We start from the raw sequence: 26,743 nt of genomic DNA, 5'->3' as shown, positions 1-26,743 counted from the left end.
GCCCATCCCATAGCTGAACCACAACTCAAAGGTTAGGAAAGCCCCTCACTGCCCCTATGAGATACGGCGAGGGTGTGGATGCGGGGAGGGTGAAGAATTGGGGCCACAACCTCAGTCTCCCACAGCAACTGACAAATTACTGAAATAGAGGTGTTTCCACAGAAAATTCCAGGGCCTCATCTGCTATTAAGCATAAAAAGGAGATGCTAATATACGAGTATGTTTGACATATACAGAAAATAATATGACAAATACCCATGGATCTACCTCCAATAATCAAATATTTTTATATATTTACTTTAGATATTTTCCTTTTTTATCAAGTATTTTAGAGTTTAAGCCCTCTGTACAGCCTTCCACAATTCTATTTTCCTCCCTCCTCAAAAGTAACTATTATCCGAAAGTTAGTCTGTGCATGTTTTTGTAATTTTACTATATATGCAGTTATTTATGAAGCCACAGGCCTGAGGCCACTCTTCACCTAGCCTTATCACTGTTAATATTTAGTCAGCATTGCCAATAAAATCAGCTGCTTCTTCAGTTCAAAAAGCCTTTATGTAGGTCCTACATGTGAACCAAATAGCTACCTGTGGAGTATTAGAATTTGACTTGCTCATTCTTATATTTTTCTGTTTTATACTAAAGAAAGGACAGACGCAGAATTCTAAGACTAAATAGCTAGAAAATATTTATTCAAACTTGAGTGTGGAGCAGTTCTACTTATCAGAGGAAGGAACGTCACAGGGAAACAAAAGCCAAATGTTTTCCACAGGAGTCTTCCTTTTGGCTGTTTTGATTTCTACTGGTAAGTCAAAAATACAATTTTAGAATCTTGGCTAATTTTTAAAAACTCATTTCAAGGATATATTTAAAAGTCATCAGTAGCACAATCATAGCACAAATGTGTGCCTTTGGTTACTAAAAATGGAATAGGAAGGATACAAGGGGGGAATCCTCCATGATTTCCACTTGCATATTCTGGTTCTTTAATGCAAGTGGAACGGGAGGACTTTAAGAAAAAGTCTCCCAATCTTGGTCTAGGACTTAATTGGAACATAATTAGAAAAGAAAAGTTTGTGTAAGAATCTGATTTAGAAAATTCCTGGTAACAGAGACTGGTGTGGATTAGAACAAGGGGAGCACTCCCTTAACAGTCACGGTGGGAGAGAAAAATTGAATAAATTAGTAAGTTGTCTAGTATATACCCCAATTCCCAAGGATAAATATTACTCGTAAAAGCGATGATAGTAGTATATATATCTCGATCAACATGTTGATCTTGAAGCTTGGCGCCAAGGTATCAGACTTTCGAAACTCATCTTTTAGAAGTGTATTAAAGAATATGCTTAGAGGCCATATGCTGTGGCTTCTCCTCATAGCACATACAGTAATGAATAGTAAAATACTGTCAAATGAAATCAACGATCTAATGGGCAGGTTCTTGGTTTTTGCTTCTGTTTTTGTTTGTTTGAAGTGAAAGGATGATTTTGCTAACAGTCTCTCTGTGAATGTTAACATTGGAAATCTGGGAAATTGCATTCAATTGAACATTTGTCAAGTGCTTACTCTATTAAAGTGAAGTTGCACGTAAAACAAAGTTTGCAGAAAATACACAGAGAGAGCCTGCCCTCTCCTCCATGTTTTACTGCTTCATAATTTTTCATGTAATTGTTTCTCCTCCCTTCCTCATCTTCTCCTCACTCCACTCTACGCTAAATTGGTTTGACACGGTCTTATTTCTAAGAATCTCCTGCTTCCATGTTTGCTAATATGAAAGAGATTTATTTAGTGTTAAATAAACTTTGCTAGCTCAGAGTTTGTTTCTCCTTTAATGCAAACAATTCCTTGGATTTGATTGTTAGGACTAACAATAAGGAAACATTTCAAAGTTACTTTAAATTTCTGGAGGTATTTCTTTGAGCCATGCTGTTTGATTATTTTTCTTAACCTAAACATAGTGGTCCTCATGCCAAGCAAAGAACAAAAAAAATTTGAAAAGTGCAATTTACACCATTTATTAGTGGATAATATGAAACTATAATGATGAAAGTTAATCGTAATATCCAGACACATTTACAAAGACTCTGTCATGAAACAGACTTTTGTGGCCAGGGAAAAATTTTACATCTGAATCAAGAGTTAAAGGAAGACCTTCCCATGAACTACAGAAAGTTGGGGGGAAAAAACTATAGTTAAAACAGGATTTTCAGAATCCACTGGGAGACTAATAAGGCAAGTGGAGACTGGAAATACATGAGTTCAGGAAATCTCGTCTCATGTTTCTCCTTTTTAGCACTGGCTGGCCCATGGGCTAATATATGCGCTGGCAAGTCTTCCAATGAGATCAGGACGTGTGACAGCCATGGCTGTGGCCAGTACACTGCTCAAAGGTATGCTCAAAGAGCCCATACATTCTTTGGGCTCTTAACTTCTTTCAGTGTCCTTGCCCTACGTTTCCTCAAGTGTTCGTGGTCATCTCCCTCGGACAGCAGGAAAACTCAGAGATGAAACCGGTTACATTACTGTCTTTGGAGCGATTTCCAAGAACTCTGCTTCAAGTATGGGCTCCGAATCGGAACAAAGTATGGACTAAGTTTTCATGTATTGTTTTCACATATTGACTTATCTCACTGCTTTCTTCCAAGGTGAAAATTACATATTACTATCCCATTTTATAGATGAGGAAATTGAAGTGAGGTATCAAAGGGGTAAGAGACCTACCAAACACAGCTGGAGGTGGCAAAGGCTGGACTAGAATTCAGGCTCTTGTATCCTTTTCCCATGAAACCAACCACAGTTTACGGACCCAGGCTCTGGGAGCTGGCCACCAGAGACTGGCCCTGTGCACGCCATTTCTACCAAACAACGAGGGACACACTTGTGAATTTTCAGTAATGCACAGACCACCTTGGGAATACCTCTCTCTGATGAAATAGCCATGTGTCCAACTGCATTATTGATCTCCATCCTAATTTTGTGGAACTCTCACTTACACACACACTACTTACCACACAACCTCAAATACCTGGAAATATACCTAAGAGATGCAAAATATAGGAAAATGGCCTCTGAATCGCCAAAATTAAGACTCAGTTAGTACACACCCTGAAGTTTATGCACTTGACTTCGTTTAGAACCTGCTCAATGTTGCTTTACACATAATTCCAACAATCCTGGTGAATCTCATTTTTCAGGTAGTAGCCTATTAGAAAGGAGAAGAGGCTAGTAAAAGCAGGCATAGTGACAACAGTGAGGATTGCTAGAGATTGCCTCAAGAGATCTCACAATCTGGGATCATTTTGTGTTTGCGCTCCATATACTTTAATAAACCCAGGTGTCACTCACTGTATTGAAACAGCATATACAGTAAATGATGTTTATGATAACTTCTGGATCTCTCAGTGAAAAATAAGGGTAACAACGATTCTTTTATGATAGGCTCCCATAGAAAGACAATTCTTTTCTAAGTGGTCTTTGAAGGGGTCAGGATTCAGGTATCTATAAAACTTACTTATATGGATTGCCTCATTTCCCCCCAGTGCCATATAATAATAGCTAATATTTTGTAAAGGCTTCCCAAGTACCAAATACTACCTTCCATGCTTCAATCCTTACAACATGGTTTTTACTACCTTCGGGGAAGGACGTTAAAATTGGGTGGCACAGAGGGAGGAAACCTGGGACATGCCCACATGTTCTAGCAGTTTCAATTTTTGAATTCCTGGGAATTCAAAAATTCCTGGGAATAAGGCGCCCAGGCCAGTTCCTCAGTCTGTTCATTCTTATCTACATCCCAGGAACCACAGGCCTCATCAGGGTGTGGATGTCTTGTGTTCTGATGGATCTACTGTGTATGCACCATTCACCGGAATGATCACGGGCCAGGAGAAACCTTATAAAAACAAAAATGCCATCAATAATGGTGTACGGATATCTGGAAGAGGTAAGAGGTGGTGTATATGCCTGGGACACATATGGAGATGTTTGGTATTTGTTTATTGAATGCATATTCCATACTTCCTCCAAAATGGTAAAATCCCAGAACGCAAAGGACACATGGTACCAAACGACAACAGCTAAAGCATTCTGAGGGATGTTCCACCCCTTTCCCTAAAATCGTCTTCATTATGCACAGGTTCCACCTGACTCTGCAGCTGACCGAGAGCTTTCTTTCTGTGGCCCATGTGGTTTTGCTTAACAATCTACAAACAAAATCACTTTCAGCAAAACTAACCATCATGAATAGATACTTTCATTTACCCAAATCCCACACTTCAAAAATGTTGGCATTTCTGCAAGAGCTGACTGTGAAATATTTACAAAGGCCTCTATATTCTTGGTAAAGCTCTGTCTCCTAGCGCTCCAGGTCTGGTTGTTTGGTTGTGTTGATTCTATTGAGGTACAAGGGACACACAGAAAAGTGCACAAAGCATAAGTATACAGCTCCATGAGTTTTCCCAAAGTGAAAACATCTGTGTAACCAGCAGCCGGATCAAGAAAAAGAACATCAGCAATATCCCAGGGACGTTTGGTGCTACCTTTTGTCATTAGTCCCAGCGAAGGTAATCACTTGTCTGTCATATATCAGTTTTGCCTGTTTTTGAAAATGATATAAATAAACAGCATGCAGTCTTTTTATGAGGTTTCTTTCACTCCACACGTTTGTGAGATTCATCCATATTTTTGCATGTAGTTTTAATTCCTGCATTCTTATCCCAATTTAGTATTTTCCTTTGTTAATACATTTTTCTTACCTGTTTAAGACACATTTGTCACCCTGAAATCATAAAAATATTCTTCCCGTTTTCATCTATAAGTTTTATTGCTCATCTTTCATATTTAGATTTATAATCCATCTGGAATTGAGTAAGGAATGAGATAGGGCTCAAGATTTTTTTCACCATATCGATATCTAATCGACTCAGTACCATTAACTTAACAAGACCAGGTTTTCCCTACTGCACTTTGGTATCTTTTGTCATAAATCAGGGTCTGAATATATGAGGTTTTGTTTCTGGTCTTTCTATTTATTGTGTCTCATCAGTCATTTGTCAATATTTCGCAAATACCACACTGACTTAATAGCTTTAAACAACTTGATATCTGATTGTATAAATCTTCTAACTTTGTTCTTCTTTAAGACTGCCTTGGCAATTCTTGATCATTTGCATTTCCAAATTATAGAATTAGTTTTCAATTTCCACCGAAAATCCTCCTGGGACTTTGACAGGATTTGTATTAATTATATACACCAAATTGAGAAGAACTGATATCTTAAAAATAATGAGTCCTCCAATCAATGAACATGTTATATCCTTCATGTATTTAGATCTTCTTACATTGTTATATTAGCAGTTGTATTCGTTTTCGGTGTAGAGATCTTGCACACATTCTGTTAAATATATACTATATGTTTTTATATATGTAATATATGTTTAATGTATGTAATAAAATGTGTAAGACACATTTTATTGATTTTGTTTAGATCTTCTATATCAGTACTATCCAACAGGAATATAATAAAAGCCACATAAGTGATTTTCAATTTTCTAGTAGTCACAGAAAGTAAAAAGAAACAGGTGAAATTAATTTTAATAATGTATTTTACTTAACCCAGTATCTCTAGAATATTTTCATTTCAAAATACAATTAATATAAAATTAACATTTTACCTTTTTTGGTACTATCTTCAAAATCTAGTGTGTACTGTATACTTAAAGCACATCTAATTCTGCTTAGCTACATTTTAAATGCTAACTAGCCACATGTGGCTACCATATTGTACAGCACAATTCTGTAGCCTTAGTTTTCTGTCCACGTGACCTATTTTCACAGACGTGTTAAAGTATTCTACTACTAATGGGTTTCTATCTATTTCTCCTTCTATCTTCTGTAGTCTCTGCTTTATATACATAGTTTCTGTTATATGGTACATGGATAGTTGCAACAAGTGCACCATCATTGGGTTTGCGTGATAAAGTGTCCTCTTTGGTCTTGTTTCAGTGGTTTGGGCTTGAATTCCACTCTCTGGTAACAGAATCATAACGCTGTTTTCCTTCAGGCTTCCATTTTCTTGGCAAATATTTGTCCAGCCCTTAATTTTTAGCATTTTTCAATTATCGTGTTTTATTGTATACAGCATAGAATTGGGTTTTCCTTTTCGAGCCAGTAAGAAAATCCATTTAATAGGAAGGTTAACATGTATAGATAGAACATATATTTGGTCCCAACATTGTCATATTATCTTATGTCATAATCATGGTATTATATTAACTATTTCTCCATTTGGCAGGTCTTCTTTATTTAAAAAATATCTTTCTCTTGGAATTTAGGAAGATTTGTATTCTTATGCCAGTTGTTTCCATTTTTCCTTGTCTTTAAAGTCTAATAGCTTATTAGAATATGCCTTAGAGTTGATATTGTTCTGGGTCAGTCTTCTTAGTCATCTAGTATTTTCCTGCTATTCTTCAAAGTCTTTATGAAATTTTCATTTGAATCTATTCTTACTTGGGCATCTTGCAATTTTTGTGTTTTTTCTGATATGATTTTGTCACTTTCTTCTACCTCCTCAATAAGTTCAACCAACCCTCCAGTTTTTTTTTGCCTTTCCCCCCCATTTCTGTTCTTATTTTTTTGAATTTCTGATTCAAGACTATTAAAACCCAGATAATGAATAATTTTACTTCTTTTCTTTTAGGTTTCTGTATTAAAATGTTCTACATTAAGCCAATTAAATATAAAGGTTCTATCAAGAAGGGAGAAAAACTGGGAACTCTACTGCCTTTGCAGAAGGTTTATCCTGGCATACAATCCCACATACATATTGAAAACTGTGACTTGAGTGATCCCACTGTGTACCTGTAAGTGGAAGACAAATGACCAGATCTTCCAGATAGAAGGCCATTTTCTTAAAGCCTGAATGCATATCCTGCTTTTCAAATTTGTGTTCAAATAGAAACATGATGAATGCAAGAAAGAAAACAGTATTTTGATTTCAGCTTACTGCCATTTGGATGTTTTTGCGTGTCAACTAACTTCTCAGGGCTTTCTGACCTTTCTATAACCTATGAGATCTGGGGTGGTGTTCTTTGGTTTTTGTTTGTTTTGTTTTAAAGATTTCTTAGTCCTAAATACATAGGATAAATAAACATACAAATTCAAGCTGATCCAGACTGTACTTTTAACGCTTCTAAAACTAGATTTGTGCTTGGGGAAAAAAAAAAAGCCTGAACTGTTTGTATGGTACAAGAATAGAGTGTTGTACAGGATAGACATACATACACACTTTATAAATATTAACTGAATAAACTGAAGGATTCTTTCGAGTTAAGGTTGTAGAGAATTTCAGCAACATCCTCAGGTTTATCAAATTGGTTGGATTGTGAGCTGCTTGCATGGATAAGACAGAATTTGCTGGTCTTTATATCCAAACATTCCCACACTATACAAGTGGTAGACTTAGGTAATGAATGATGGCAGTCTAAGAAAATATGTAATATTCTAGATTTCAGTATGACTGTATTACAGGGAGTATTAGAAAGAGAAAAAGGTCTATCCTAACCTGAAGTACCTCATGGAACCAAGTCAGCCAGCCTCATCTAGCCATATGCATATCAGAGCTACTTATTTCTACACATCACTGTATATCTATATTATCTTTTCCTGGTTATGTTGAAAAAGGTATTAAGGGGAAATAAGACCACACAAATGTTCAAAGGACCAGAAATAAATATGGCTCCCTAGATTTTAGTCAGTAAGAAATGAGTAAGTTGAATTCATCACTCCCTTCATGAATTTTTTGCTTAAATCCTTTTAGAATGTAGAAAACTCCAGCAGAATGACTCCATTCTTAGTGTAGCTATATTAGAGGAAAATGTAATTAAACTTCACTACTGGCGAGAAGTGGCTGTTGTATACTGGGACATATGTGTAAGAAGGTTCAGGACATCAATATTTGTCAAGCAAAACCTGGAACAAGTCAAATGCCCATCAACAGTGAGATGGACAAATAAATTGTGGTTAATTATAGAATATTATATAGCAGTCATAATAAATGAATCTCAGCGAACATAACAAAATGGATGAATCATAGCAATACAATTTTGAGCCAAAAAATAGTCTAAAAGACCAAACATAGCATGATACTTTTTATAAAATCAAAAAAATTAAAACCAAAACACAATTTTTAGGAACAAACAAGTATGTGATAAAAACATATAAAAGGAAATCAAGCAAATAATGAACACGGGTTACCTAAGAACTGGATAGGGAAGGACCACACAGACAAATTTAAGTTACTCTTAATTCTATAGTTTTACAGTTGGGAAGTGATTTCATGAGTATTTATTATTACGACTATGTTACAGAAGTAACAAGACTAGCAGGTGAGTGCAGGAAAAAGGAAGAGTTATTGACGGTTCTCAGATAGTTTAGAGTCTATATAACACAGTTAGTAATTTCTTATACCCAGTTAGATACTATCCTCTACTGTTTCATAAAGTCTTATACAAGGCTAGTGAATTAAGAATTTAATTTTTGGTTGAAAAAGAAAAAACAATAACAAGCACTGTCTGGTTTGATCATCTATCTACCTTATTCAGCCCCTAGTGCCAAATAACTTTAGGTTGTTTCCAGAAATTACATTTGTTTTCAAAGGACAAAGGCTGTGCTCCCCACTGAGAACACAGAAAAAGGAAACAGCACACAGACTTTAAAGGCAATGTTTAAAGAGCTCTAAAATGCTTGAACAATGAACTCTATGCTTAGCCTTCTAAATAATCAATCTTCTGAAGTGATTGTTTTAAAAACCAGACTCATTACCTGGAATGGAGAGCTTCCCCAAGGTAGAGCAAGAACGTTGCCTTCTGCCTAGTATTCCACAAGCACTCTCAGATCTGTTGAATGGAAATGCAAACTTTAGACTAAAGGACTTCTTAGGAATAGAATACAGCGCCCTCTGGTGCATTATATCAGAGGTGATTTTGTTTGTTTTTTGTTGTTTTGTTTTTCCCTTTTCTTTTAGGTTTGTGTGCCAAAATGTTCCCCTTAGATTAAAATATTGTAAAAATTCAAATGACAGAGAAGTAATAGTACTAAATAACTTATTTCTCTTTAAAGTGATTATAATATATACTTATAATTTTTGGTGTCAAGTGTTAGGTTCACTGACTGTAAATAATGTGAACAAAATCAATTTTTATTTAGAAAATGTTTTGAGTTTCTTGCAGGGAACTAATTTAGTGGAAGTACTAACTTAATGGAAGAGGCCAGGCCTAGAGAGGGAAGAATTCTTACATCCTTGTGACAACATTTATCACATTTAGTGGCATATTGACAGCAATACGTGTATCTTTATAATCTGCCCATCTCTCTAATATTTAGTACAATACAAATGAGGCCAAGAAGGGTATAAGGAAGGAAAAAAAATTTGTTTGAGGATCATGTTTTTGTGTTTTTTTCAGTACAACCTACAATAGAACTTTTTCTCCCATTCTGTCCATTTATATTTTGCCCACAAAATTATCCTAACTTTCCCAGAACCCTTTAACACATACAAAGAAACATTTTTAAGATGAACAAGTTTGTTTACCAAAATATTTTTAAAAGCCTAAAGCTCAAAATTCATCTGATATCAAACTCTTTCATTTACCTAGAATCCTCTAATCTTAGGTAAACAGTACTTTTCATGGACTTCCATGAAAGTGAATGGAGACATTTCATTAGCTGAAGCACCAGAAATATCCTATTTCCTCATCTTGTTGGCCATATTAAAAATGCTCTTCAGTTTATCAACCCAGTAAGTCAGACCGACCAGTTTTACTCTGAGTTTTGCTGAGAGTCATTATAGTTCTCAGTTCACTAGGTTTGACTCCTGGGCCTCTAAAAACCACTATTTAGAGCAGCAAATTCTTATTCGAGGTAAAAGAGGCCACTGGTACTCACTGTCTCCCTAGGCTGGTGGGCTATGGGGATAAACTCCTCCTTGACCTCCCTTCTCTAGCTCCTCCCTGTCTTGCTTCATTATTCTCTAATGCAAACACCGCTGGCATTCTATCATCTTACCATTCAAGTACATATGCAGGGGGCGCCAAAAATAAAAAAGGGGATATACAGGACTTGTATTCATCTTTTGTTATTGGTATATATTATTACAATTGTAATAGTTTTTTCCTATCTTAAAACGTGTATACATTTTTTTTGGCACCCTTTGTACTTTAATACCAGGTGAGACTGGAGATTTATCTCTTCAGTATTTCCAGCATTACTCTGATCTCCAACCAGCCTGACCTTCCATCAGTTATGCCATTTCCTTGATGTTTGTTTGTTCTGTTATTCTCATCAGACTTTAAGTTCCCTATTATATACTGCTTCTGCACTCTGCTGAAATCTTAAGGTATATATACATGATGTAATCTGCAATAGTAATAACTGTCTTAAGAAATTGGTTTTATTTTTTAACCAGTAATATCAGTTCCACTAGAATTTATTTAGTGTATACTAATGTACTACACACTGTTTTGAGAGTTTTGAACTCAAAGGTGAATGGGATGAAATGCCTGCTTTTACGGAGCTCACAGTGACAAAGAATGTGGTACAGTGGTGCGAATGCATGTACAAGTACAGTCTCTAAATAAAGGGATATAACGTGCTATTTTTTTTTTTAAATCACCACTTAAAAATCATAATGTATGCTAATTTCCTAATAGGTGAGAATATTAAAAAAAATTCTAATTAAAAATATTCAAAACAGGAAAATAGTAAACATATTTTGAATTTTTTTAGTTTCATTGATTTCTTAGAAAGAAATTTAAGATACTGGTGGGGGGAAGATTTAGGGCAACAAGTTTGAAAAAGAAAGTAGTTAAGTGAAATTGAAAGAGTGCCTACGATGGTGCTAAATGGTATGTTAGATGCTGAGAATACAACAGCGAGTAAAACCCAACAGTGATCTGACACTGATGGAGTTTACAGTACAATGGAATAAGCAGACAATCATACAAGTGGCAAATGACAGTAATGACAAGCACCACAAAGGAAGTCCCAGAGTGCTGAGCGTCACAGAGGCTTCCCTGAGACAGCTAAAGGAAAGATCCAAGGGAGCAAAGATAGTAATCGAAGTAGAAAGAATAATATGTACAGATGCCTCTGACTAGGGGATGCATGGCAGTCTTAAGGAGCTGAAAGAGCATGGAAGCAGAAGGGCAAGAGGCAGCTTGGTGGGAAGGAAATGAGCGCAAAGTAGGGAGAAGACAGACCTTGTGAGATTTTGCAGGTCATTTTAAAGATATGTCTTCATCCTAAAGTCAATACATAGCCATTAAGGAGTTTTAGCTGTGTTCCTGATTGAAGTATAAGATCACTTTTGCATAAGATACGGCACTGTTTCTGATACATAGTAGTAGGTCAGTACATACTGATTCCCTCCCAAACACACTTAGCAAATTTACTTTTTTAAATCTCAGTAGTATATTTAATCAATTAACAATCACAGTATCTTCATAAAATGAATTAGCATTATTTAATTTTAACTGAATGCCAATTCTCCCTAAGTTAATATAATAGAGTTCCAAGTGTATTGGAAAGTTGTTTATTAAATCATAATATGATCTTATATAGTGCTAAAAGTGAAGTACAATTAAGTCAGCCTTTGCATCTATGTTTCGATTTTACTATTAGTTTTTAATACTAAATATTTTGAAAAATATATTAATACCAAGATGAAACAGAAACAATTAATATAAAATTGTAAATGGCATAATTTAGAGAGTTTAAAGCTCAATATTATACATGTATTTAGCAAGGCAAAGTATGCCTTCAAGGAAGGCTAAGGAACTTACCTAGAAACCATCTGTAGTTTTTAGCATAGCAACAAAGTCTCTGTGCTCTATTTACGAAAATTTCTGGCTTTTCAAATTTCTCGTATTTTTTCAAACAATAACACAGTTTTTACCTAAAATAGTTCAGTAACACATCTTAAAATCTACATTTGCATAGACTGAAAGAAGCCAATCTTACTGATAAAAAAAAGTTAAGAATCGTTGGTAGTCAACTACCAAATAGGCATGACATCAGGGAACCATATTCTTCCCAGGTATTTGGAGACTTCAGTGTGAATTTCATCTAGGCCACAATCATCATCGGGGATCAAAACTTCCTCCATGATAGACAGCTGAGTTAGCCTTCTCCCACATAGTCTTACAAACTCAATGAATGCACTACAGCTAACTTCACATTCACTGAGGCCCAAAGCTGTTAAGTTTTTACAGTGTGTAGCAATACAAATAAGTTCATCATCAAGAGTCTGAAGACCATTGGCACATACCACTAACTCTATAAGTCGTGGACAGTTAAGACCTATCCGTCCGAGAATGGCTTTGCTTACTGAACGACCAAAATAAAGATGAGTAACAGGGGTGTCTTCTTTGAAGAATGTCTCAAATTCCTCTTCATATAAAAAGAAGTACATGACAATATCAACTCCAGGGGAGTGTTTTATAAGTGCATCCCAACTTTGCTTTTTAATAGAATGAAATTCAATTTGTCCAGGATTTTCACTGACAACATCAATCCGAAGATGTTCTAGGTTAACATGAGTCTCACTTGAAAGTGCCAGGAGAAGTTCGTCACTTAGCATGTAATAATTCAATGCCAGTTCTCTAAGGCCCTGACAGTGATCCGCCACACAAAGGATTCCTGTGGGAAATGGGAAAAAATGCTTAAGAACAAAGAATCACACGAATATAACATTTTGTAAATTTAAATTTGGTATTAGTTATTTATTAATTGCTAAAATAGACATCTGATTTCTCAGGAGATGGATACCAATATATATATATAATTATACATATGGTAAATATGTGTGTGTGTGTGTGTGTGTGTGTATATATATATGTATTTATATACATATATAAAATACTCTTAAGAGAAGCAATTTAAACTATATCTAACTTGCAAATTAAGACTTCTTTTGTGGGGGGCAGCTGGTTAGTTCAGTTGGTTAGAGTGCAGTGCTCTTAACAACAAGGTTGCCGGTTCGATCCCCACATGGGTCACTGTGAGCTGTGCCCTCCACAACTAGATTGAAACAACTATTTACTTGGAATGACGGGTCCTGGAAAAACACACTTAAATAAATGTTAAAAAAAAACAAAAAACTTCTTTTGAAAAATGATTAATGAATTATGTTTCATAAGCATGTAGTTTTCAATAAGAAACTGCATTGTTACTATTACTACAATAAAAAATATCACACAAGCTTTAAGAAATATATAACCTACCATCAGATGAAACATGAGGACAGCTACTCATTTTTAGGAGTTTTAAAGTATCACTATTATTGGCCACGAGAATCTTCAGTGAAGGATCATCCACTGGTGTGTCTTCAATTTTGATTGACGATAATGATTTTGAGTTGACAAAAACAACTGTAAGTGCTGACACAAAATGAGACTTGCATGGAAATAAGAAAAAATTACGAAGACATTATTTAAAGATCTACAACTTCAATCAAATAATTCATTAAAACAATTATATCAACATATGCTTACAATAACATAGTAAAAACAATCAACATATTACTATTTTCCATAGTACCATCAGCCAGTAGTAGAAATGTTTATAAGAAAGTATAGTTTTTTATCCTTTTTACTTCATAAGTAGAATGATAACAAAGGAAAAAGTTTCAAAGGTTTCATAAACGTGTCTGCCAATTATTTTCAATCTTAAAAGGATTTAGTTTTCAATATTGAAAGGATATAATTATATTTATTTCCTAGAATAAGAGTTGGCAAGTTATGGTCCGCCAGCCAAATCCAGTCCATGGTCTGTTATTGTATGGCTCCTGATTTAAAAGTGGTTTTTACATTTTTATTTAGTTGAAAAGAATGTTTTAAAGAATATTTTGTGACACATGAAAATTATATGAAGTTCTTTAAGTGTCCATAATTAAAGTGATGGTATGTAACATAGCCATGCTGCTTCAACAATGTACTTTCGATGTCTGCTTTCACACTACAGTGCTAGAGTTGAGTAATACGGCAGCAATAGAGTTGCAGCAAAACTATATGAGCTGCAGAGCCGAAAATATTTACAATCTGTACCTTTTCAACCTTGCCCTAGAAGATATTAAATGTTTATCTTGTTTATTTACTCCTGTATTTTCAGCACCTAAAATAGTACCTGGCATATAGCAGGTCAATAAATATTCGTTGATGAATAAATGATGCCATATTCCTTAGTGAGCTGCTTTTTGCTAGCAAATTAAACAAAGAAATGTTTTGAAAACTTTCTCTGTTTTGAAGATTAACAAACTAAAGCTTATTTATAGTTTGAACTTGAAAGGGGTGGAAGTTCAAAAGTTTTCAGATCCAGTATTTTTGGGCACAGAAAGTCTGGAACAAAATTCATGCATGATCATTTTTCCTTTTTCAAAATCAATTTGGAGTTGACCAAACATTCTATGTCTCTATTAGAATGATCAAATTGGTTATAAAGCTTAATTCATTTATAACAAAACTTACTGGTTTATACTAATTGTTAATCGATTTACACAGATTTTTAACTGGTGGATCGCTAGACCGTTTTATTAAATTTTATGGTGCCAAAAATTATGAGAGAGATGTAAATACATCACTCTTTTTTCTTAAGAAATATAAAGTTTGTTTTCCCTTTAATCAACTCACAATAGACTCTTTTTGTCCTGAAGGACACGGTTAAGCATTAGGGTACAGGTATCCCTTGCTTTTTTGAAAGTTCACATTATGCCACTTCACTTTTACAAAAGACCTACATTAGTACCTGTATTCACTAACCAAAAGGAATCTGAAGAGGATTTTCCCTTTTACGAAAAAGGCAAAAAGCAAAAATCTCGTTCAGCATTTGTTTTGCAGTGAAGCGTTCTAGAGGCAGCGCACAATGCAAGCAGGGAGTGAGGCCCCAACAAGCTCCTTCTCTGGGGGAACTACACTCAGCCTCTCAGCATCAAGCTGCCATCGTTTTGAGCTGTGTCTGTGAGCACAGCTTCACCTCAAATTCAGCTTCATCTCAATTTGTTCTGTGTTTCTGTTAGTAAGATGTGTCTTAAGACAATTGCTTCTTTGCTTTATGCCATTTCTGCTTCCAAAAGGTTTCACAGGAACACTCTGCTTTCGGATATCAGGGGAAACCTGTACATATTTTATTATAGTAACAATATATTCGTTTAGCACTATTTATGCCTAGCAAAATGCTGTACTTTTATCTTATTTTTCCTTAGTTTACAAATGAAAAAACTGAGGCTCAGGGAGATCCACAACTTTGCCAGAAGCCACATAGCTCATTTTACTGCAGAGGCAGAGCCTGAAAGGCAGCCTGCTAATCACAGGTGCCTCACTCCGTGACTGCATCAGCTAACCAAGAAGCTGGCCCTGGAAGCCGATGTGCAACATTAGAGACAGCTTAGAATCTAAGAATTTCAGGCTAATCTGATTCCATAGTTCATAAACAAGGAAATAACTGGAAGTAAGTTTCCATCTGCTCACTTATATGACTCTAATCCCCAAATGACCCATTTTTTTAAGCAATCTCTTAAAACGATAAACAGGCTAGCAGCAATGCATGCTGTAAGAGAGCCATGACCCAGTTTATGAGAGAAAGATGCTACTAGAGAAGATCCTCTTCTATAGGAAGGTTTCCATTAGCCAGTTTTACTGAGAACCATAATTTAGTGCTTATTATAATATACTGGGGGTGCTCAAAAATATACACATTTTAAGAGATGTTATCTATTACTTTTCGAAGTTGAATTCAATTACGGTAGCGATGTGTAGCATGACGCTCGCTCAAAAGATGGCGATAATCAAATGAATGCTAGCGTCACTCATTGTATTAGAATCGTAATACAGTTTTTTCCTTTCTTAAAATGTGTATACTTTTTTTTTGGCACCTCTGTATATCAGGCACTATTCTAATTCTGGGTTTATGATGGTAAATAAACAAAATAGAATCCCTGCCTTCAATGAATTTATGATTTGGTCTCGGGAGAATAGAGTACACATGTTAAATAAATATGGTAATTTCAAGTACTGATGAATGATATAAAGAAACTAAGATACTGTAATACAGTAGAGAGTAACTGGAGGAGTCGGTGCTGTTTTAGCAAAAGTAGTCAAGGAAGGCCTGAGGAGGTAGCATTCAAGCTGAAGCCTGAGTGAAGAGAAGACAGTTATTAGTTTCTGTGGCAGAGACTGCGGTTGCTTTCTAACACCCATTCATCCTTTCTTCTTTGGTAATCTAGTCCCAGTATTTAGTTGAGCACGTTGCCACCCAGCTAAAACACTCCTAGCCTCCCAGGAATCTGGTGTGGCCACAGGGCTAAGTTCTGGCCAATGAGACAAAGAGAAGTCTCATGGGGTACGTATGGCTAGTCTCCTTCAAAAGAAGAGGTCATACCCTTCTTTCCCCACTTCTTCCATCCAGCTGTCTAGAATAAGGACGTGATGGTTGGAGCTCAGAAAGTCACCTTGGGCATTGAAAATGAAGAAAACACCTTGGAGAGAACGGAGTACCTGGAGGAAGCCTGGGTTCCAAACCACTTTATACCAGCTATGGACTGTCTTATCTAGGGATTTCTTTAACGTAAGAGAAATAAACTTTGGTTATGTTTTTTAGGCCACTGTTATTTTGGAATTTCTACTATATGAACTCAAACATCATCCTAACTAATATAGTTCGCTTAGTTAAATATTATGTTGTTTCACCTCCTATGGCGACACTATAGAAATTACGGAAAAGACATCCATTACTGGCCCTACACACCCTATACTCAAAGTAACTGCATAAACTGGCACTTGAAAGTTGTATAACATCTCAATTTGACATTAATGACATTTACTGGGAAACAATTCCTAAAATTAAAAAATATATCTAAAGAACGAAACCATGCCTAAGCTATTTCAGCAAAAACTAAGTGCTAGTCAACAGAAAACTGCTCTCAGTAATTCTTTGAACACAAGTAGGATATATTGTTTGTAGGAAAAGAATCCTTTCTGCTAGTTTGACATATTTAAGAATTTTTAGCACATCTCACCAAAAAAGCAGAGCATTTTTACCTTTGACATATGCATAAAACTCGGCTTGGCTGTTGAAATCAAACCCAAGGTCTGGAGAGAACAATTTACCAGCTGAGAAAGGATATCACAGGCAGCTTCTGCTGATTCAGTACTACTGTCAACCTCGAAAGACAATTTACAATTTTAATTTCATGAAGGTAACTTATCAGCACATTACTGGCAATACAATTATTTAATACAATTCAACTACAAAACTGTATTTAACCCCTTCAAGCTATAAATTAGTGTATTTTTCTTTATACAGAATGTCTCTGATAAAAGTGAGAAATAGAAATGATGGCAAATTAACTTTCTAAGCACTTCATGCTTTCAAACTTTTTACAAAGACCTGAATTTTAATAATAGCACATTCAGGTGAAGGAAACTGAAGTTTAAGTTACTTAATCTAGCGCAAGTTCTACATCTCTATCTACGCAAATAGACACTACAGAAAAAAACTACAGAGAAACAGGAAATAGTTTGGGATAAAATTTCTGCAAAATTCACTGACTGCTTTAATACAAGGATCTAGATATAAAAAAAGTTAAAATATAAGTTATGGTTTCTATTTAATGCTTAATTTTCTTACCTTAAAGCTGACGTACTGGAGATGGGCTGCATGCCTTTTAATGATCTGCTGAATGAGATCAGGATGAGTGGACTTAAAATATGAAGTAGCTGGTTGGTTCAGTTCAAATTCAAACTTTCTCCAAAGGTCAGGAATATGAAAAACTTCATTCCATCTCCTACATACAGAAGATGCCCGGGCCCGGTCTATTAAAGGAAGATACTGAAAAATGCGTAACACTACATGGTGAGGCAAACTCGCCCAGTCGGGCAGAACAGTCTGGTTGAGAGAAGAGTAGAACCCAAGTTTTGGCTGTTTCACTGTTGGTGAAGACTGGACAAATTTATTCACAACAGATAAATTGTTCCTCTTCATTCTGTAAACATTAAAAAATGGTAAGTGATCATTTTTTCCCCATTTCCATCATGTATTTGTGCCCTAATTGTATAGAATAACAACATTAGAAAATGAAAAACAGTTTAAGACCATTTAAAAAGTTATCTTCCATATTTATGCTTTGATAGGTATTACTAGGTGCTAGAGACACAACATAAGTAAGAGAGAACTTGTTTTCAAAGAACTGTGGTCAAATGGTGAAATATAGTGATAAATGCCATCTCTGAAATTGGGACAAGTAGCAATAGAAAAATAAGGCAATAGTATGTAATTGAGTTTGTATGGGGGAGCGGGTGGTTGAAGAGGCTTTCAAGAGGAAATGTCCAAGAAAGCTGTGTATGTCCCAGGTTTTATTCATGGCCAACTATTGTGTTCTTACTATCTCCTACAAAGAAGGAAGCATCACATTGCAATTGTGCTGGGAACTCCTGGAGGGTCTGGGAGACTGTAATGCATAATTAAAAGCATAGGTCTGATTAAGTCCCACGTCTGCCATTGACTAACCATGTGCTCTTGTTTGAACAAATTAATTTAAGCTCAGTTTCCTCAGCTGAAAAGCAGGGAGCACAGCAGTACAATCTCATAAGGTTGTTGTGAGGATTAAAGTATCTTAAATGACAGCACATAGTAAGTGCTGAATAAATATCGCAGTTGTTGCTACTTTAAACTGTCCAGTGCATTTTTCTGAACAAATTTCATTAAGTTGAATTGCAATTCTAACAAAAAGTCAAATGATCTGTTACAATTTTCAAATGATACCCAAGACACAGGAACTCCAGAAAAATTAGATACAGCAGGGACAATGTCTGTGTAAGTAACACAGCTGACCCTCACCAGCCAATGTAAAATAGCAAAACAGACAGCATTCTTCCCCAACAAAAAGAAACGATGAATCTCCAGGCATTAGTCAGCTTGCGATGCAACTAAATTCCAACAAATTTCAGGTCCAGATACAGCCAAGTATATTGGGTTATCTTGTATATATATTTTACCGAAGAATCCAAAGTATTTCAAGTATACAATTATCTGAGGAGCAAAATAATAGTAAGAGTAATTCTGAATTTTATTTAACTGTGCTTGACTACTTAATTCTTTTTTCACCTTTGAATGCTAGGAGTGCATATGTGGAAGATTCCGTGTCATAACTGAAACATACCTTTAAATCTAATGAAATATTTATTTAATACGTAAATGTCTCTGTCTTGTGAGTCACTCTGTCTGATGTGAAACTTTTCTTAACCACAACCTAGAGTTGGATCCCAGAAGCAGGACTGACCTAGTCACTGAACAAAAGGAAAGATCATCTGTAGGGTTTGGAAAACTGAAATGGAAAGCACAAAGAGCGGCAAAGCTCTATCTCAAGCATAGGGCAAAAGAGCTACTACACATATTTTAATCTGACTAAAATTACTTGCATGACTGACAACTTGTCCAAGCAACACAATGAAATATGAACGTGCTGATGTCAACAGGTCAAAGCATATGCTCTTTTGAAAGGGTTGATCTATTCTTTAATGCTAATTCCCTAAAATGAAGTGTGATAGCCGAGGGAAGGTAAAGGAATGGACACTGGATTCTAAACTCTGATGTGAAGCACATTTAGTGATAGTTTGCTTGTACTTGTTTTATTTGGTAGCCTACAGAATGGATAATTAAAATTTCACTAAGGTATTACCAAAAAAGTTATCCCGAAGATAATCCCTCACTAGAAAAGCAATGAAGCCAAAAATAAAACAAAGACTTCAACCAAATGCCAGGTTAGAAAATTGCCTTGCAATTCTAAACAAAAAAATTGTGCTATATATTAAATCTGACTATGTGTAGTATCGATTGTTAAAATTATTTATTTCGTAAAATCATTAAATTGCCAATTTACTGACAGAATCACCATTCGTAACTAAAGGATATTATGTGCCAATAATTCCATTAAAAATAACATTTAAACATTTAAGTTTTCTTTTTCCCTGTGTACACTGGTTTTCAGAGCATACAACTCATCCGGAAATCATTACTTTTACATAAAATAATTTTATAGTGATGAGTATCAGTAAACTATATTTTAGAGTGCAAGACAAATTGATCTTTCTTAGCTTGAAAATGATATAAAAATTCCAGCCTAAACATATATGATTTTAAAAAACTGATCACTTCTTTTTCAAACTACTAACTTTCTTACCTAAAGAAGGCTTCCAAGTTACAGTTCACTCTGAATGAACGAAATGAAGTAACTGCTGCCATGTGGTACTCACCAACATCCATTTGATTTCACTACCTAGCTTGGCAAAATACCACAAAAACACATTCATCAGAATGTATAAGTAAAAAGCCAATCATTTTTAAGCTTAGGATATTTATATATCATTGTAGATGTTGAAAGTTTTTGTTAGGAAATTATTGATTCCCAGACTTTTTTTCTACCCAGAAGGAAACCTGTCCATTAAAAAAAAAAAGAAAAAGAAAAACTAGCCTAATTAGTGGAAATATTGCAACACTTGCCAGGAGTTACACCTGAAGCTCTACAAAATGGAAGGTAGATCAGTCAAAGGGCTCTGAAAATTCACATTTTAATGAAGATGTATGGAGAGATACTACAAAAAATTTAAGGTGGTCCATGATGACATTTATTTATTTATAGGCTGTGTAAATCATTCAGTTCCAGTTTTTAGCAGCACATAATACCACTACAGTTATAATAATTAAATAAGCAGACATAACTTTTATTATTTATCATTTCCATATGAACATAATTTGTTTGACTAGTCTGCTGTTAACAGAACACATGCTTCTGTGGTTTTTAAATTTTTCACTTATACTGGTAGATATAATTGATTCAGTCATACTTAATTTACTCATTCATATTCTCTCTGTGGTCTGGTCAATTTTAGGCACAGTGACTTGTCAGAGTTGGGGACAGTTTATGGACATGAAAGAAAATAATAACTGGTCTACACCAGGATAAAACTCACTGCCTTGGCATCATGAATCAACATCATAAAGTAAAAAAATAAATAACTGCGTTCTGCCACTTTTGTCAGCCAAACTAAACTACACAGGGGAGGTGAAGGAAGCAAGTATCAATCAACTATACTCTTCTCTTAAATCTCTACTACCTACCACCTGCCAGCTCTCAACCTCTGAATTTTACTCCTAAATTAGAGAGCTTTGGAGGACAGACAAGAAGAACGTATTAAAGACCAGTATCCACAATTTGATCTTCCTCCACCGCCATCTGTTCTACTATTATCCAAACCACTGTTTTCCACACAATAGCAAGGTTGGCTCTCTCTCCTTTATAGTCTACTGCAGAAGTAGGCAGAAAGGAGCTATCAGGCAGCCTTTTAGAGGAACACCACAAATAAGAGAAAGATAAGTCAAGTGACTTGTATTCTCCTAACCAGATGACACACAATTTTATTTACTGCAGAAACTTTTCTACCGAGTTACCAATCTAGCTAATTTTGGGTTTAGAGGCCATTCTTTATGTTAAAAAATAATGAAGTAATCTGCCAAGGATATATGGCTAAGGAATTACTACCTAAGACCCATGAGAAGACAGTATGCAAGTACCTATCTCAGATCAGTTCACTGGAGTCTTTAGGATCAGATGAATTATTTACCTGGTTGCTGAAGGAACTTGATTGCTATTTCAGAGTCACTATCTGAAATTGTGAGGACTGATAGAAGACAAAACCAGAGTACAGGATCCCATCAAGTGATAAGCCATACTTCCAGAAAGGGAGAGATGAGCAAGCTTGACAGTGATCTTTAGCACAATTCTGGAGTACAAAACAGGTTTGTTAGCATTTGGAAAAGAATATAATGACTCAAAGTCCACTTAGTGGCTTCACTAACCACCCTAACCCAATTCCCTTTTTTTTTTTTTGATACGTTTACTAATTTAGTGGATCAAGTGACCATGTGAATTGGATCCTCTAAAAGTAAGAAATCTCCCACAGTATTCTTGAGGGAAAAACAATCAAAGACAGATTAGATGAAAAACTAAACATCCAAAGTTAAACTGGTGGCGGCAATGGAAGCAACTGTCTTCTGCACCATCACCAGGATCTTCCAGAATGGTTAAAAGTGAAGTTTCGAGTTTTCAACTGTCACAACACTGGAAATAGTGTGTAAATACTACAAATAACAGAACAAAGATTCAAAACTATCTAAAAAGCTACACAAGTTTGTTGGAAGTGGCAAGATGAAAATGAACAGGAAGTAATTAGCAAATGTCCTGTATTTAATCTCCTTTCTAAAGTGACACACAGAGAAATCAGATTGCTGCCACCACAGGCTGATGATCTCTGTTATGGGGTTTGAAATCCTAGCCGTCAGTGAAATGACAAGGGACGTGTGGCCTGGCCAGGAAAGCTGAAGATTTGTCCCAAAATACAGCTTCAAAACACACAGCTTTCTAATACACCTCTTCCCACTAAATATAACCCAAGCAGAGGACGAAACATAATTTTTAGGAATGTTGTCAAAAATATTTATGTTCTTTGCAACCCACCTCTAAGTTCCTTCCTACACCTAAAACCTACATTTGTTTTTAAAAATGGGAAAGTCAAATGATATCACTAAGGTTTCAACAGAACAAAAGAGAAAAAATATTTATGTCAAACAAATCTTTCCTAACGCAGTGTTTGCCAGCGTTTTGGTGTTCTTACATCTTATTGATTTAGCCATTTTTCTATACTTTCTCAAAAGTCTCCCTGTGATACTGATATACTTATCTTTTTAAAATCTTTTAATTTTAAAATAGGTATGTTTGCTTTTCCATGACTCATGACAAACTGATGTTTTCAGAATACTCCTATATGTAGATTCAAAGCATCTCTTGAGATGCAAGGGATACACAGAACTAGAAGCGGGCAATGCGTTAGAATCCCTGAAGGGCAGCTGTTTCCCTGTCCTCAGTTTCCCACCTGTCCTCCCTGGCTCTGGAAGAGATTGGGGCGTGAGGACACCAGGCCAGGCCCCCTGCAGGGAAGCCTTGTGAAATAGGGAGTCCCAGCTTAGTGAAGGGGAGACTAAGGCATCTAACAATACAAAGGATTCGAGAAAGCATTTGGCAACATTTTTCTGAGCGAAAATGATCATAATTTATTCCACTTAATATTCGGGGGGGAAAGTTTCTGGGCACAGGTGCCAAAGACAAAACTTTTCAAGTGTGTAGATGCTTCCAACTCACAGGCAAGGCGGGCGTCTACTTTTCTCGTGGACGTTCACGTCTTTGTGGCAAATATGAACTCTTAATCGCTCCTCCTGTCAACTAGAGCACTTCAAGGAGGCGAGCTAAAGCGACCGCACGTCTCCGTAACCATTTAGCGTTTCCAGCAACTACACAGACTCCAAGCATCGCCGAAGGCACTTATGACAGAGAGGGTCGGGTGCCGACAACCCTTTCAGAGCTTACCCTCCGAAGATGAGCAAGAAGACGTCTGACCTCAGGGACCCGGTTTCCGTGCTAGCCCTGCAGAAAGACCGCCACGTAAGAAGCCAGAAACGAACTGGGCGGTGAAACCCACAGACCCCCCGATCTCGGAGCAAATCAAGATCTGCCTCTGGTGTGTGTGACGGCAGCTGCGGGGTTTGGGGTGGGCGACAGCGTTACAGGCCGGCTCCGGCCACCAGCCGGGCTAGGGTCGCTCCTCAGGGGTCCCCCACGCCTCGGATGGCCCAGAGAAAGGACACCAGGTCACGCCTCCTGGGTCCCAGAGAAAGCGCCTTGCCCGCGGGCACCTCCGCGTCCCCCAATCACCAGTCGCCCGAAGCTGGACCCGGGGTCCCGCCCGCGGCTTCCAAGCCAGCTGAAGCTCACTCTTCCGACCACCACGACCCCCAGAAGGAAATGCTACCTTTGAACGGTATGTCCCTTCGTGCCCCGGCGTTCGCGGGACGGGCTGCGGCGGCGGGAGCCGGCCCGCCCAGTGCGCGCTCCAGGTGGCTGTCCCGCAGGTGGCTGTGGGCGGCGGGCTGCTGGCGAAGCCTCGGGAGACCGGGAGACTGCGAGCGTCTGTCCCGCCAGCCTGCCCGGCCCCGCCCCGGCCCCGCCCCGGCCCCGCCCCGGCCCCGCCCCGGCCCCGCCCGGCCCCGCCCCGCCCCGGCCCGCCCCGGCCCGGCCCGGCCCCGCCCCGGCCCCGCCCCGGCCCCGTCCCGGCCCCGTCCCGGCCCCGCCCCGGCCCCGCCCCAGGCCGCACGCGTGCGCGTAGCTCCACTTCTCCCTGGAGGCCGGTGTGTGTCCGCTCACACCTGCTCCGGGGGCCCAGGTGGGTAAGTGGAAGGTTGTCTGCGTACAGGTCTTCGACTAACTCTCTGTGACCACGGGCTCTGTAGAACAGACGGCCAACTTCTCCAAATGGCCGTGAATGAACAGTTCCAGTTTCTAGAACTTAACCTCCCCAGAAAGTGCACCCGTTTATTAATATATATCTGAAAATAAACTTTTGAAATATGGAAAATGATAACAGTTCACTGTTAAATATGTATATAGCACCTCCCTACCCTGGGCTACATCTCATTCCCTGGGGATAACCATTGTTCCTTGTGCAAACTACCAGAGCTTCAATACATACACAAAAAAGCATAGTGAGAAGGATTTTATGATTCTTTCTTATTCATTAGTTTTTTTAAAATCTAAGATTAACCTATACATTGTTCTAATGTTTCCTCTTTTGTTTACTTCATCATTGACACAGTTACATATTGACAAATGTAGATCCCCCTCATACTTATTTTTTAAAAACAGCTTTATTGAATTACAAAATAATTGACAAAATAAACTGCACATACTTAAAGTGTACAAAATGATGCTTTGACACTTCTAAAACCATCATTACAATCAAAATGATGAATATATGTGTATCTCCCAACAGTTTTGTTATGCTCTTTTTGTAATCCTTTAAGTCCTCCTCCATCTGCTTTCTGACACTATAGATTAGCTTGCATTTTCTAGAATTTTATATAAATTGAATCAGAGTATGTACTCTATGGTCTGGCTATTTGCACTGAACATAATTGTTTTGACATTCATCCATGTTGTTGCATGTATCATAGTTCTTTTTATTGTTGAGTAGTATTACCTTGTATGGATATACCACAGATTATTTATACATTCACCCGATGATGGACATTTGGGTTATTCCTAGTTTTTGGCTACTACAAATAAAGCTGCCATGAACGTTACTGTACACGTTATTGGATATATGCTTTCATTTCTGTTGGATAAATATCTAAGAGTGGAATGGCTGCATGATATGATACGAGCTGTGGTTAAACAATATGGAGAATGTTTAAATAAAAAAAATTATTACAGTAAAAGACACACTGCCATTAATGATGAGACAGGAGGATTGTAAAGGTGGCACTAAATCTTCTACTTTGAGATTTAGATCTCTAGTATAGTTAGAATTAACTATTGTAAGTTAGCTTGGGACTTTTTGAAAGCTTTCTTTTCTTTCTTGGTTTCCTTTCTGCCAAACCTTAATGATTCTGCTTCCTGTACATTTACTATGCAGACCAGTTTCAATGTTTCTACTATTTACTTCAGCCCAGTGCTGGCCCTGAGATTTGGGAAAGGTTTTGCATCTGTATGGAACCCACTCCTGGTTCCAACTTAAATCTACATAACATATGCAAAGGTTGTGATCACAAGTTTAACTGCACCTTCTCCCACTCCAATGGACAAAGCGGAACTCAACAGAAAATTCCACTACACGCCAAAGCAATTTACATGCTGGTTAGAAAATATAAAACTGAAGACGAAACAAAGACTTGATGCATTAGTTTCCAGCAGACTCTGCCCAACTGACCCTTTTCTTATTTTAATAAATCTTCCTTTTGTATTTCTACCTGCCTCTTGAATTCTTTCACAACCTGGAAGTGAGCAGCCACTACGATTAATCCCCCTCAAAAGATTCCCCCTCACTTCAAACTCACTTATCCCATCGTTCTTGTCCCTCTCTGAAGCGGTTCTGGAAGTCCTCTTTCATGAGTGTCTTTAGTTGTGCTGTCAAAGCCTCAATGTCCTGAATCATTTTGACGTTGGTGAGGAGCCAGAAGTCGCGTAGTGCCAGATCCAGTGAATAAGGTGGACGAGAACATACCATAATGTTGGTATTTGACAGAAATTGCCATATGCCAAAAGCGATGTGTGACACGGAGCATTGTCATGATGGAGGATGATTTATGATACACTTTAAAACACACCTTCTCTCAACTGTAGCTCCCACCCGACTGACTGCACTGAACAAGTTGAAACTTGTCACATACTGTTACTAAGTTTTGATGAGCCGCTTCCTGTATTGAACATCCCTGCCTTTTGCAGCATTCACTGTGTTTTGATGACAACAGAAAGGCTCTGTGTCATACATCGCTTCTGGTATGGCAATTTCTGTCCAATAAAAACATTACGGTGTGTCATCATCCACCTTATTCACGGGATCTGGCACCGTGCGCGACTTCTGGCTCTTCCCCAAAGTCAAAATGACCATGAAAGGTAAATGTTTTGAGTTGGTTCAGGACATCGAGGCAGCCACAATAGTGCAACTGAAGACACTCACAAAAGAAGACTTCCCGAACTACTTCAGAAAGAGGCAAGAATGATGGGATAAGTGTGTTCGAAGCGAGAGGGAGTATTTTGAGGGGGATTAATGGCAATGTGTCTTTTACTGTAATAAATTTTTAATTTAAA

General features: G+C 37.2%; 2 protein-coding genes across 5 annotated transcripts; one reads left to right on the top strand and one right to left on the bottom strand.

The window, feature by feature from the left end:
* The first annotated feature begins 562 nt into the window (after positions 1-562).
* LECT2 (leukocyte cell derived chemotaxin 2) lies at positions 563-16,648 on the top strand. 3 transcript variants are annotated; one of them, XM_033095649.1, is made up of 5 exons: positions 563-805; positions 2,294-2,390; positions 3,798-3,943; positions 4,488-4,562; positions 6,698-7,166. In XM_033095649.1, the coding sequence occupies exons 1-5, from the start codon at positions 760-762 to the stop codon at positions 6,862-6,864; spliced, it is 531 nt and encodes a 176-aa protein (XP_032951540.1). In that variant the 5' UTR covers positions 563-759; the 3' UTR covers positions 6,865-7,166. The 3 variants fall into 3 exon arrangements, with proteins under 3 accessions (XP_032951540.1, XP_032951542.1, XP_032951541.1); XM_033095651.1 differs by lacking the exons at positions 4,488-4,562; positions 6,698-7,166 and adding an exon at positions 16,456-16,648; XM_033095650.1 differs by lacking the exon at positions 4,488-4,562.
* On the bottom strand, positions 11,778-24,048 carry LOC117016423 (F-box/LRR-repeat protein 21). Of its 2 annotated transcripts, XM_033095647.1 has the most exons (8): positions 23,910-24,048; positions 23,468-23,524; positions 21,669-21,827; positions 20,228-20,323; positions 17,677-18,031; positions 17,088-17,210; positions 13,278-13,449; positions 11,778-12,693 (listed from the first exon to the last, which is right to left on the bottom strand). In XM_033095647.1, exons 4-8 carry the CDS (start codon positions 20,308-20,310, stop codon positions 12,050-12,052), a joined length of 1,377 nt encoding a protein of 458 aa, XP_032951538.1. In that variant the 5' UTR covers positions 20,311-20,323; positions 21,669-21,827; positions 23,468-23,524; positions 23,910-24,048; the 3' UTR covers positions 11,778-12,049. The 2 variants fall into 2 exon arrangements, with proteins under 2 accessions (XP_032951538.1, XP_032951539.1); XM_033095648.1 differs by lacking the exon at positions 20,228-20,323.
* Between the last annotated feature and the right edge of the window lie 2,695 nt (positions 24,049-26,743).

The sequence above is a fragment of the Rhinolophus ferrumequinum genome, chromosome 24 (assembly GCF_004115265.2).
Source record: "Rhinolophus ferrumequinum isolate MPI-CBG mRhiFer1 chromosome 24, mRhiFer1_v1.p, whole genome shotgun sequence".
Classification (NCBI taxonomy): domain Eukaryota; kingdom Metazoa; phylum Chordata; class Mammalia; order Chiroptera; family Rhinolophidae; genus Rhinolophus; species Rhinolophus ferrumequinum.
This window is presented reverse-complemented; position numbering and strand designations above follow the sequence as displayed.

Excerpts from the sequence above, each read along its gene's own strand:
- LOC117016423 (XM_033095647.1), bottom strand. The coding sequence starts at position 20,310 with ATGGATGTTGGTGAGTACCACATGGCAGCAGTTACTTCATTTCGTTCA. Across the intron at positions 18,032-20,227 it reads AACTTGGAAGCCTTCTTTAG|AATGAAGAGGAACAATTTAT; the intron begins GTAAGAAAGTTA and ends TAATGTTTACAG. Across the intron at positions 17,211-17,676 it reads TCCAGTACGTCAGCTTTAAG|GTTGACAGTAGTACTGAATC; the intron begins GTAAGAAAATTA and ends TTGTCTTTCGAG.
- LECT2 (XM_033095649.1), top strand. The coding sequence starts at position 760 with ATGTTTTCCACAGGAGTCTTCCTTTTGGCTGTTTTGATTTCTACTG. Across the intron at positions 2,391-3,797 it reads GGCCAGTACACTGCTCAAAG|GAACCACAGGCCTCATCAGG; the intron begins GTATGCTCAAAG and ends TCTACATCCCAG. Across the intron at positions 3,944-4,487 it reads TGTACGGATATCTGGAAGAG|CCGGATCAAGAAAAAGAACA; the intron begins GTAAGAGGTGGT and ends TGTAACCAGCAG.